Raw genomic sequence first — 13,406 nt, 5'->3', positions numbered from 1 at the left:
GGTTGCCTAGGGCAGGGAGAGGTTGGGGAGAAATGAGGAGTGACTGTTAATGGGTAAAGGATCTTTTTTGGATGATAAAAATGTTCTAAAATTGATAAAAATGTTCTTAAAAGCGATTGTTGTAGAGCTCTGAATATGCTTAAAACCATGTGATTCTTCTCTCAATAAAGCTATTTAAAAAGAGTTCTGCCTATTAATTTAATATTATTATTGTTATGGCTCTTGCAGTAGTGAGGACATGTTGAACCACTGCTAAACACTTATTTTTCAACCTTAACAATCATGGGGGTAATATTAAGCCCTTTTACAGATGAAGACAATGAGCTCTAGAGAGTATAAATAACTTCTACAAGACAACACAGCTAGTAACTGCCAAATCCAAGATTATTCTTCACCACATCCTACTGTTTTCATTTTTTGTTGTGTTAGTATTTTCATTTCTTTTTTTTTTTTTTTAAGATTTTATTTATTTATTTGACAGAGATCAGAAGTAGGCAGAGGCAGGCAGAGAGAGAGAGGGAAGCAGGCTCCCCACTGAGCAGTGAGCCCGATGCGGGGCTCGATCCCAGGACCCTGAGATCATGACCTGAGCTGAAGGCAGAGGCCTAACCCACTGAGCCATTTCCTGAGTTCACAATTTAATATTCAGTTCAAGAAAAAAATACAGAAAAATTTAAAAATGTCTGAAGATGGCAAAATCAAGAATCACTTTCATGTTGCCTTTATCATAAAATAAAGGCTAACATAGCGTCTATGTGTATTAAAAATTCCTCATGGGATGCCTGGGTGGCTCAGTCAGTAAAGCTGCTGACTCTTGATCTTGGCTCAGGTCTTGATCTCAGAGTCCTGAGTTCAAACCCCATGTTGAGCTCCACATTGGCGATGGAGCCTACTAAGAAAGAAGAGAAAAGAAAAGAAAATAGGAAAGAACAAAGAAAAGAAAAAGAATTCCTCATATGAAATTCAAACTATTTGTAACTAAATATTTCATGATAAAACCATCTTCAGTGAACAGATCATTGCATTAATAAAAGCAGTAAGGTCGGTTTGAGGAGAGAGCCATTTTTACTCTCACACTGTCCCCCCATAACAATAAAATCAATCTAGGGAAGAGCAGGGGTTAACAATACAAATTCCATTCTAGGGGGCACCTGGGTGGCCCAGTCGGTTGAGCATCTACCTTTACTTCAGGTCACGATCCTGGAGTCCTGAACTGAGCCCTGAATTAGGCTCCCTGCTCAGCAGGGAGTCTGCTTCTCCCTTTGCCCCTCATCCCACTTGTGCTCTCTCTCTCTTAAATAAATAAACAAAATCTTTAAAAAAAAAAAAATCCATTTTAGGAAATAGAAACTGAAGCATACCAGACAACTGGAGACATCTTGAGATATTCTGAGACCCATATAGAAAATATGATACACTTTTAGCAAGATCCCCACTGATTAAGTAAAACTTAAACATGCTATGCGATGTTCTAAGCATTTTACAAAATTTAACTTGTTTAATCCTAACAATTCTGTAACATAAGACTAACCTCTTTCACTTCTTACTCTGTAATGTAACAATTGCTACAATTTTATATATTATATATAGTTAAGTAAATAATTCACTTTAGTAATTAAAGTTGGGGGGGCACCTGGGAGGTTCAGTCAGTTAACCAACTGCCTTCAGCTGGTCATGATCCTGGGGTCCTGGGATCAAGCCAAGCATGGGGCTCCCTGCTCAGCAAGGTGTCTGGTTCTCCCTCTCCCTCTACCTCTCACCCCACACTCATGAGTTCTCTCTATCAAGTAAATAAAATCTTAAAAAGGAGAAATAAATAAAGGGAATTATACACTTTTTAAAAACTGTCTCCCTCTCAAAAGACAAATATTTCATAGTGCTCTTAATATTACTCAAAATCTAATGTCTATTCTTACCACGATTCTGGTTCCATTCATGTGCTTCTCCTAAGTACTTTACATCAAACTGGTACTGTCCATTAATGTAAAAATAATCATCAGTACTCAGAATAACTCCACTTGGATTATCCTCTTGCAAAGTCCTGTGAAAGATAAATGGAATTATTTTCATTAATTTTTCTCCTAAATTCTCTCTCCTAATTTTTACAAGGTCATAATCCAAATAAAGAATTCAAGTATTGGTACTTAAAAGTGAGAATACAATAATATCCAGACAACTCATATTGGAAATCCTCTTAGCAGAAGTTTGACTCCCAAGAACATTGACCTAAAACAAGTCTATTTTATTCCTTGAATTGAAAATCAATTATGGCTTTGTAACTCTGTAATCAAAGTTGAACTTCTCTTTTTTCCCATTCAAAGTAGTTCTCTTTCACATAAAGCTATTTCTACTGATTTCAGAAGCTCACAGTCTTGGAATTATCTTTGAATTTTTCTTCTATTCTATCTCCCAAAATGAAAGTCTAAGATAGAAGACTTCAATAAAAACTTCTGGAGAAAAGAGTACTGCTATTAGCTACAAAGAAAAAAAATGAGTAAAAAGAAAAAATTTTAGTGGTTACTAAACATCTCTATTAAGCAATAGCATTTCACATATTCATACTCTGTTAATGTTCACGTTCAAGCACTACACTGTTTTAAAAACTCAATTAAACCTCATACCTTGCCAAAAAGGATTTTCCTGATCCTGGAAGCCCTCTGAGAAGAACAAGAACTAGTCCAACATAAGATGACGTCTTCTTTCTTACAATCTGAGAAACTGGGGCTTCTTGCACTTGATAAGCACTTGTTCCCTCTTGATTTCTCCATACCTTTGTTGGGGAAGTGTGAGAAATAATTGGAGGGGGAAACGTGTAGTTGACCGGTCTCCAGTGTGTAGTGGTGGTTACAACAGGAGCTACAAAGCCATGATTTCCTTGAAAGAGGTCAAAAGCAGGAATCATTGGATTCCACATTGGTGGAGGTGGGGGAGGAGGCAGCAGCAGAGGGAGAGGGGGAAGTATAGGGCAGTAATTCACATCCTTCCCCTTTGACGGCAGTTCAGTATGTTTCTGTGGCTTGAAACCAAATTCTTCAGAAGGTACAAATGCATCAGGGACAGAAGAAGATTTCTGATCCTCACTTGTACCTAGTAAATCAAGCCCCAGATTTTGCACAGGAAGGCTTAAAGGAGGCTGAGGTTCGTTGGCATCCAAATCTACAGGGGCTGGAGAGAACGGAGTCTCGACACACTCAGATTCTAAAAGCTCTTTCTGTCTTTGACTGAGATTGCTACCACCCACCACAGTGTCATTTGCTACATTTAAAGAACTACTGAGAAGAGAATCTTCCGATGCCAATGTGTCATCCTTTATAAAACTTTTGGACTCATTAGAAACAGAATGTGAAATTAAGGTGTTTGAACTTAATGCAGAGGCAGAATTCTCTAAATTTTCACTGTTCAAATCCACATTTTGTGCAGAAAGAATGGGAGTCATACTATTTGAATCGGAATTTATAAATGCACTCGGGTCACTAACACTATTAACATCTTGCAAAGGCAAAAATGAGTATACTTGGTCATCAGAAGAGTTCAATTTCTCAAAAGCATTCTGTATCAAAGAATCCAAGTCTTCGGTTAGCTGCATGTCCAAAAATGAATCCATTTTTGATTCTTCACTCTCTTCTTCAGGAGGATACTTTTCCATTATTTCACGTCCCACAACACTTACTTGGTTCTCAGAAGCAACAAAGCTTTTTGAAGATGATTCTTCTACCTTGGCGTCAGTGGCAGATAATTCTAATAGACAATCCATTGCATTTTCAACTGTACAACAACAAGAGCAATATACATGTGTATTGAAAACAGTGAATTATAATTTGATTAAAATCTGGGTAAATTTATACTTTTGCACTGAATGGAATATAGAAATTTATAAATATTCAAGTCATTTTTAATTAATATTTTACAAATATACCAGTCTATATTAGTGAAAGGTTTGAATGAAGTCATGTAATGCTGTTACTATCAGACAAATTGCATTAAAGTAGGACAATAAATTGCCATCAAGAAGATAATCTCTGACAATTGTGAATAAACGTAAATATCTATGAATTATATCTAAAGATACCTGTAAGTTGTATCTAAAAATTATCTGCAAGTGGTATCTAAAAATATCTATAATTGCATATATTATGGTTATTTATAAAGACCCAAAACCAGTTAATTCATTCGATAAGTACTTAGCTACTTGCCTATCTTTTTAAATATTAAGCATTTTTAAGCACTCTCCTATAAACCTGTTTATATGGTTTATGCTATGAATTTCACTTAATACAAAAAATAGGCATCAGCGTATCAGACATACTCTGTTCAAAGTAAATAAGACATAGTTTTTACTATACTTAAGGGATTTTTAAAGCCTAATGGAGGTAAAGATAATTAAGTTAGAAAACAATTACATTATAATATAATGTAGATTAAATAATACACACTTTTAGTAATACACAAATGCCATAGCAGCCTTATAGGAGAATAAAAAAAAATTTCACATAAGGTAATAAGTGAACTGGGACTTGAAGATTAAAAAGAAACTCGTCAGACACAAAGGGAAAAGTAAAGACAGTCTTGAAAACACAAAGCATGTTTAAGGTATTAAGAGAAGTTGGTTGGAGTATGAGCACACAGTAGGTATGGAAGATAAAAGGAGACAAAACTGGAAAAGATCAAGCAGAATTGGAAAAAGTGCTACATGTCATGGTAGGACATATCAATTTTACTTTCTACAAAAACTACCTGTCACCATATTTGAGCTAGGAGCTTTTTTTTTTTTTTTTAATTTCTTTTCAGTGTTCCAGAATTCATTGTTTATGCACCACACCCAGTGCTCCATGCAATACGTGCCCTCCTTAATACCCACCACCAGGCTCACCCAACCTCTCAACCCCCTCCCTTCCAAAACCCTCAGTTAATTCCTCAGGGTCCACAGTCTCTCATGGTTTATATTTATTACCTCAATGAACCATCAAATAATACTATGAGGTATAGTATTTCTAGCAAATAGATGAAGAAAATGAAGTTCAAAAAGTATATTAAGTTGGCCCAAGTCACACAGGTATTAAGTGACAGAGTCAGGACTGGCATGTCTGACTCCAATGCTGAGCTCTTTCTATTATAATACAAATACAGAATTAGAATTGTTAAGCATTTGAAATTTGGGGTTTTGCTTATTTTTTGTGTTGTCATCTTTTGTTTTATGGAAAATATATATGAAAAGGAAGCAGAGCACAGGAGGTAATAGCTCTGGTCTAGAGTCAGAAAACCAACACCTAAATCTCCACTTGCTGCCTAAGACCCTCTGAACAAGTTACCTAACTTTCCTAAGCCTTGATTCTCTCATTTGCAATATGGGGATAATAAAAGTACCTACCTCATAGGGTTGTTGTGAGGATTAAATGAGATAATCCGTGAAAATGTGCTGTGCACAAGGACTGGCACCTAGTAAGCACCCAAATAATGTTCCCTTAAGAAGAAAAACAAAGAGGAATTGGAGGGGCAGGCCTGGCAGAGATCAGTTAGGATATTATAGCAATAGTACAAAGGTTAGAAGCCCTAAACATGGAGGGGAAAAAAAGAAAGAAAGCACGCAAGCAAACACAGAAGTAGTTCTACGAAGAAAATCTACATAATAGAAAAACCACAAGGTCAACCAAAAAAATTATTAATTATTCATGAAAAATTTACATATAACTAAAAAAATTAGAGCACAACAATTCAGTGAAATATTAGAAAGCTATTAAAAATAGTTATAAAGATCACAGCAACACTGGAAAAAATGCTTAGGTTAAGTTTAAAAAGCAAAATACATATTTTCATCAATACTATTATTCAAAATACTCAAAATATCAGTATTTATGAACAAGGTGTAGAGAAGATCCTGGAAGAGAGAAATATTTTTGTTAGGATGTAAGGGTAATATATTTTTCTTATAATTCCTCATTTCTATGTTAGTGTATGTGAAACAAATTTTAAAGTACCGCAACATCAGGAAATAAATATTGAAGTCACATAAAATTCTGTACACTATCATTTCTGAGCATCATATGGACTGCTGAAAACTGGTTTTCTGCATACATATCATAACAGGATAGTTAAAATATGCTCACATCACAGTCCATGTGATAAGTAATAATGGAAGTTTCTCATGCATTAGCAAAACTTCCCCAATCTTGAATAATTTTATCTTATACTGATCATATCAACACTAAGCATTAACATTTAATTTACTCATTTAGTCAACTTTGATTGCTTGTCCATCTGCCAAAATACTTCCAAACAATTTATTACAAGTTATTAATAATACTAAAGATAAAGACTTTACAAAAAAAAATCTCAATTCTCACCAAAAAAGTCATATGAGATACATATTATTATTTTTCGCATTAACAGATAAGTAAACAGACCCAGAGAGCTTAAGTGGCAGAACTAGAAATCTAACCCAGGTTTCTTGACTCCAAAGCCAATATTGCGAAACACTACCCTATTAGCATCAACTCCTAATCAGCTCTTATTCCCACAATTACAATTATCTTTTCATTCAATAAATATTTACTGAGGTCCTATCTGAATCATTTGTTATTTTAGGGGCTGGGGATACAGCATAAAAGCAGTTTATAAAAATCTGTCTTTATGGAGCTTACATCCTAAGACAGTGGTTCTCAGTTGGGGATAATTCTGGTCCCCAAGGGACATATGACAATAGATGGAGGCATTTTTAATTGTCACAACAGGCTGCTGAAGGTTGCTACTGGAATCTACGGAGAATAGGCCAGGGATGCTGCTAAACATCCTATGATTTACAGGAAAGCCACTCACAACAAAGAATTATCTAGTCCGAAATGTTAAAAGCGCCCACCTGTTCTAGGGGAAAGATTAAAAAAAAATAAAACATAAAATACGACATCTATATATACATCTTACATCTAGAACTGTATATTTCTCAAAAGCAGAAAAAACTATGCTTTCTTCTTCATATTACTCACAATACCAACTTAGTACCTTGCCCATAGCAGATGCTCAATAAATTAACAAAACAGAAATAAGGCAATCATTTTTCTATATTACTACTAGTCATGGTACAGTACATGGAATCTTCTTACATGATGCAAAGGGTTCAAACTAAACTTTTTCTCACCTTTGAAATCACATTCAGAAAGCATCAAATACACTACATCGGGATCCAGATCAGAAAACATCTCTGAGATACTGGTGAAGAGTTCCTCCTGATCAACTTTTGTCTCACACATGGAAGGAATAGTAGTTGGCTCCTCATGACTAGCAACACCGGATACGACAACTTCCTTAGAGTTTGCAGTCTTCCGAAAAGGATTTCCCCCAAGATTTTTCCTTCTCCTTGGCATTCTGACTTCCAAAACTAAAATGTTTCCCTTTTCTTATTTAAGATGTTTGATATTTAAGTCATACCTCAAAGAAAACATGGTTAAATATCTTGCACAATCCAGCAGTAATAGGACCTAAAACAGAAAGCAAGTAAAAACACTCAGACTATATAGTTACATTTCCATTTCTAAAATTGGAATGACATCTTTATTTAACTCTAAGAAAGTACCACCAACTCTGGTAGCAAAGCCAAAAAGCAGTCAGACAACTTCTCTCTCTCTAAAATACTCAAGTTTTGCCAGGATTGAACACGTTAAAACTCAAGACATTAACAACTGTAATCAATTTTCCCAACAGTGTATACACTGTTTTAATGTCATTATTTTATTTTTTGAAAAAGGTAAAACAGTATTCACAATGACAATGCCTATTGAACACCAAATCTGGATATCTAACAGGCATTATAAACTTAGCATGTCCAAAGCTGAGCTCTTGGGCACTTCCTTCACACCCACTCTTCTCAGTCTTTCCATCCTCAATTAATACAACTCTATTCTTCCAACTGCTCAGATCAGAAATCAGATCTTAGAAAATTCCTAACTCCTCTCATCCCACATCCAACCATAAGCCAACTTTGTCAATACAACCCTCAAAATGTATCCAGAATATAACCTTTCCTCACAATCTCACTGCCGCCACAGCCTATTGCCCAGGTTACTATAAAAGTCTCAAACCAATCTTCTTGTCCCTTCTCCTATTTATATGTAGCAGAGCAATCAGTAGTGACTCAGTTAAACTATAAGTCAGATCATACAGATCTGCTAAATTATCTACTGACTTCCCATTTCACTCAGAGTAAAAGCCCGAACCCTTAAAACCCATAAAAAGTAAAAGCCCATAACTCAGACATGTGTTACATCAGTACTGTCATCCCTAAACCTCTTTCCCTTGCTCAGTGTCGCTCCAGCCACACTTCGCCTCCTTGTTCTTCTCCAACACACCAGCCAAGTTCCCTGCGGGGAACTTTTACATTTGGCTCCCTCTACCTAAACTACTAGTCTCTCAGGTATCTATAAAAGTTTCTTTCCTCAACCCCTTCCTATCAGTACTTAAACATTACCCACTCAAGAAGTCAATCCCCCAACACCACTTATCCGACTTTCCTTATTCGAATTTTCTCGTTAAGACTTATCATCTTCAAAGAATGAGTATGTTTTACTCATTTTTTATTGTATTTACTACCCATAATTAAGAAAGTAAGCTCCACAAGGGCAGGGACTCATTGATCTAGAGAACCCCAGATAGTCTACTTGCTTTCTCTACTTGGATGTATCTCATACACGTTTCAAATTTAACATCCAAAACTAAATGTCTGATATTTTCCCCAAAATCTGCTCTAACCATTTGGTCTAGCTACTGTCCTCATTCACTCATATTCCAGGATCCTAAATGCTCTGCTTCCAATCCTTGTCTCCTACAGTCTATTTTCAACACACTAGGCAGAATGATCTTTGTACAAAATACAACATACATATTTACAACAACCTACAAGTCAGAATGAATCAAGATCTGCTCTAAATCCTCAAGTGGTTCTCCACATCACTCAGTAAAAGCTAAAGTTCTTGCAGTAGCCCATCTCCCTGCTGGCCTCTGATAAACTCCTCCCCCAAAATTTGCAACTCCTTCAAATCTTTATTCAAGTGGCACAATCAATGATTTCTTCCTTGATTACCCAATTTAAAATCATGTCGCCCCAATCCCTCTGCCCCAATCTCCCTTTCTCTGAACCAACCATTGGCCCTTAACACCCATACTATAAAATTTACCTTTTAATTAAATTTATTGTGGCATAGCTCTCTCCATCTTCCAGAACTGCACTGTCAATATGGCAGCCACTGGCCACATGTGCCTATTTAAATTTAAATTAAGTTAAATTAAGTTAAATTGCACTTTTCTATATTAATAATACATAAAGTAGAATGCAGAGGGGAAAAAATTATCAGAGACAGAGAAGGACATTATATGATCATAAACGATCAGTGCACCAAGAAGACATAGCAACCCTAAATGTGTATGCACCAAACAAAAGAGCCACTAAATAAGTGAAGCAGAAGCTGACAGAACTGAAATGAAACGGACAGATCCACAATTAGAGAAATTTCAAACTCTTCTCTCAACAACTGATAGAATAACTAGACAGAAGATGAGCAGGGATACAGAACACAGTAACGTCATCAATTAAGAATAATCGACTTTTATAGAACACGCCACCCAACAATAGCAGAATACATTCTTTCCAAGTGCCCACCAAATATGTACCAAGAAAGACCATATCTGAGGCCTTAAAACAAACCCAGAAAATTAAAAGGACTGAAATCATACAAAGTGTATTCTCTGACCACAATGAAATCAAAGCAGTAATCAATTAAGAGAGATAACCGGACCTTAAGCAATATACCTAATAATCCATGAGTCAGAGAGAAAGTCTGAAGAAAAATTTAAAAATACACTGAAATGAATGAAAATGAAAATAAACCATATCAAAATTTGTAGGACACAGCTAAAGAAGCAATGCTGGAAATTTATAACCAAATGCATACAAATCACAAAAGAGGAAAAGTCTCAAATCAATAATTGAAGCTCCCACTGCAACTACCTAGAAAAAGAAGAGCAAAACAAATCCACAGCTAGCAAAAGGGAATAAATAAAAATAAGAGCAGAAATGAATAAAACGGAAAAAGTAAGAGCAAAAAAGAAAAATCAATGAAACAAACTGATAGTTCTTTAAAAATAAAAATGACAAACCTCTAACATGACTAACAAAGAAAAAAGGAGGAAAGACACATAGTACCAATATCAGGAATGAAAAAAAGGATGTCACTACAGAACCTTGTATGCTGAAAACTATAGAACACTGATAAAAGACATCAAAGATCTAAATAAATGGGAAGACACAGGATGTTCACGGACTAGAAAACTGAAAATAGTAAAGATGTTAATTTTCCCTAAACTGATAGAATTCCTTTCAAAACCCCAGCAAGAGTTTTTGTGAATATGGACAATATTATTCTCAGATTTTTTTGTGTGGATACAGACAACATTACTCTCAAACTAAATGCTACAACAATTTTGAAAGAGAGGAATCAGTCAACTCGATTTCAAGATTTATTGTATAACTACATTAACCAAGACTGTATGGTACCAGTAGAGGGACAGACACATAGATCTGAAAATAGATTATACACTTGGGAAACAGAAGAGAGAACCCAGAAATATACCAACGCAGAAATATACTAATATGTTTTTGACAGGTGCAAAAGCAATTTAATGGAGAAAAGATAGTCTTTTCAACAAAGAAAACTATAGCGAGTGGGCATCCACAGATTAAAAAAATAAATGTTGGGGGCACCTGGGTGGCTCAGTGGGTTAAGCCGCTGCCTTCGGCTCAGGTCATGATCTCAGGGTCCTGGGATCGAGTCCCACATCGGGCTCTCTGCTCAGCAGGGAGCCTGCTTCCTCCTCTCTCTCTGCCTGCCTCTCTGCCTACTTGTGATCTCTGTCTGTCAAATAAATAAATAAAATCTTTAAAAAAAATAAAATAAAAAAATAAATGTTGACCTCATTTTCACATTTGATAGAAAAATTATCTCAAAATGGACCAAAAACTCAAATCCATAAAACTATAGACATCTTAGGAAAAGAAGCAAACAAAAACAAAAACCAAAAAAAAAAAGAGGAGAAGATCTCTGGGACCCAGAGCTAAACAAAACACCAAAAGCATAATCCATAAAAGGAAAACCAGATAAACTGTATTTCATTAAAATTAAAAACTTTCACTCTCTGAAAGACCTTATTAAGAAAATGAAAACATAAGTTACAGATTGGAGGAAATACCTGCATACCATATATCCAACAAAGGACTGGTATCTAAAATACATAAAAAACTTACCAAAACTCCAGAGTAAAAACCAAACAATTCAATTAGAAAATGGGCAAAAAGCGTAATACCAAAAGGATATATGAATGGCAAATAGGCACATAAAAGATGTTCAACATCATTAGGCATTAAGTAAATGCAAAATTAAAGCTACATACAATGAGATATTACTTACACAGCTATCAAATGGGCTAACCTAAAAACTAATGACAACACAAAATCCTGGCAAGGTTACAGAGAAAATGGATGGCTCATATACTCTGCCGGGAAGGTAAAATGGTACAGTCACTTTGGAAAAGAATTTGGAGGTTTCTTTAAAAGCTAAACACACAACATCATACAACAATTCAGAAACTGCATTTCTGGACATTTATCTAAGATAAATTAAATATTAAGTTCACCCAAAAACCTGTACACCAAGTTTATAGCAGCTTTATTCATTATAACCAAAAACTAGAAAACAATTCAGATGTCCTTCAGTGGGTGAACTGTTAAACAAATTATGATACTTTCATTCCATTCCACAAATTACTAGTTAGCAATAAAAAGGAATAAAGTAATGATACACAAAAATAACCTGGATGAAATTCCAGAGTTATGCTGAACGGAAAAAATCCAATCCCCAAAGGCTATATATTGAATGATCCCATTAATATAACATTTTAAATTAAAGAGATAGAGAACAGGGGCGCCTGGGTGGCTCAGTGGGTTAAGCCTCTGCCTTCAGCTCCGGTCATGATCTCAGGGTCCTGGGATCCAGCCCCGCATTGGGCTTTCTGCTCAGCAGGTAGCCTGCTTCTCTTCCTCTCTCTCTCTGCCTGCCTCTCTGCCTACTTGTGATCTCTGTCTGTCAAATAAATAAATAAAATCTTTAAAACAAAAAAAAAGAGAGAACAGATTAATGACTGCCAAGAGTTAAGGAAGGGATGGGGAGAGGAGGGCAAGTGGGTGTGGCCATTTAAGGGTAAGTTGGGGGATTCTTGTAGTGATGGTAATGTTCTATATCAATGACAATATCCTGGTTGTGATACCATAGGACAGTTGTGCAAAAATGTTCCATCGGGGGAACTGGGTAAAGAATACAGGAGATTTCTCTGTACATTTATTAGAGCCAGATGTGAATGTATAATCCCAAAATAAAAAGTTTAATTCTGAAAAAAAGCATGTTAAATTAAAAATTCATTTCATCAGTTATACTACTCTTATTTCAAATGCTCAGTTACTACATGTGGTTAATGATTACCATATTGGAGAGCAGAAATAGTAAGCTTTTCCCATCAGTGCAGAAAGTTCTAGTGGACAGCAATGTTCAGCAGTATAAGATCCATGGAACAACTGAATATTCTATCTTGGGAAAATAAACTATATAAGCAAAAAAGTACAAAGAGGAAATCATAAGGAAAAAAAATACTAACAGATCTAGCCACATTTAAATGTAAAAGACCTATGTATCAGAAACAAAATTAGGGGAAAATACGTACAACATACAGCAACTGTTTTCAATTTTTCTCCTTCCATTCTTTCATAGATTTTTGCCTCCACCATTTCTACAACTACCCTAAAATTGCTCTTATCTACCAACAGTGCACAAAAGTTCCTTTTTCTCCAAGTCCTCATCAACACTTATTATTTTTTTGACTTTAGTACTTCTGACAGGTGTAAAGTGGAATCTCATTGTGGTTTTAATTTGCATTTCCCCAATGATTAGTGATGTTGAGCATCTTTTCACTTGTCTGTTGCCTATCTGTATGTTTTCTTTAGAAAAATATCTATTCAGGTCCTTTGCCCATTTTAATCAGATTATTCGGTTTTTAGGTATTGAGTTATTTGAAGGTTCCTCAAAATATTAAAAATAGAATTACCATATTATCCAGTAATTCCACTACTGGGTATTCACCCAAAATGAAAACACTGATTCAAAAAGATTCATGAACCCCTATGTTTATTGAAGCATAATTTACAATAGCCAAGACATAAGGGTGCCTGGATGTCTTAGTCCATTAAATGTCCAACTCTTGATCTCCGCTCAGGTCTTGATCTCAGGGTCATGAATTCAGGCCTCTATGCCCAAGAATCCATCAACAGATGATTAAAGATGTGGGATGTGTACATACACACAAACACAGTGGAA

At 35.5% G+C, this 13,406-nt stretch overlaps 1 protein-coding gene across 7 annotated transcripts in view; it reads right to left on the bottom strand.

Annotated features, from left to right (window-relative positions):
- Window positions 1-13,406, bottom strand: part of N4BP2 (NEDD4 binding protein 2) — an 83,613-nt gene that overhangs the window by 47,809 nt on the left and 22,398 nt on the right. For 3 of the 7 annotated variants that reach the window (XM_032334127.1, XM_032334135.1, XM_032334134.1), the window contains exons 3-6: window positions 9,165-9,247; window positions 7,133-7,472; window positions 2,622-3,765; window positions 1,917-2,041 (exon numbers count right to left, since the gene is read on the bottom strand). In XM_032334127.1, coding sequence (XP_032190018.1) covers window positions 1,917-2,041; window positions 2,622-3,765; window positions 7,133-7,358 — 1,495 coding nt within the window. In that variant the 5' untranslated portion in view covers window positions 7,359-7,472; window positions 9,165-9,247. Of the gene's footprint in view, window positions 1-1,916; window positions 2,042-2,621; window positions 3,766-5,368; window positions 5,462-7,132; window positions 7,473-9,164; window positions 9,248-13,406 lie in introns of those variants that run through there. The other 4 variants (XM_032334131.1, XM_032334130.1, XM_032334132.1 and 1 more) reach the window with 4 other exon arrangements.

The sequence above is a fragment of the Mustela erminea genome, chromosome 2 (genome assembly GCF_009829155.1).
Source record: "Mustela erminea isolate mMusErm1 chromosome 2, mMusErm1.Pri, whole genome shotgun sequence".
NCBI lineage: Eukaryota > Metazoa > Chordata > Mammalia > Carnivora > Mustelidae > Mustela > Mustela erminea.
The sequence above is the reverse complement of the archived record's forward strand: the minus strand, read 5'-3'. Positions and strand labels throughout refer to the sequence as shown.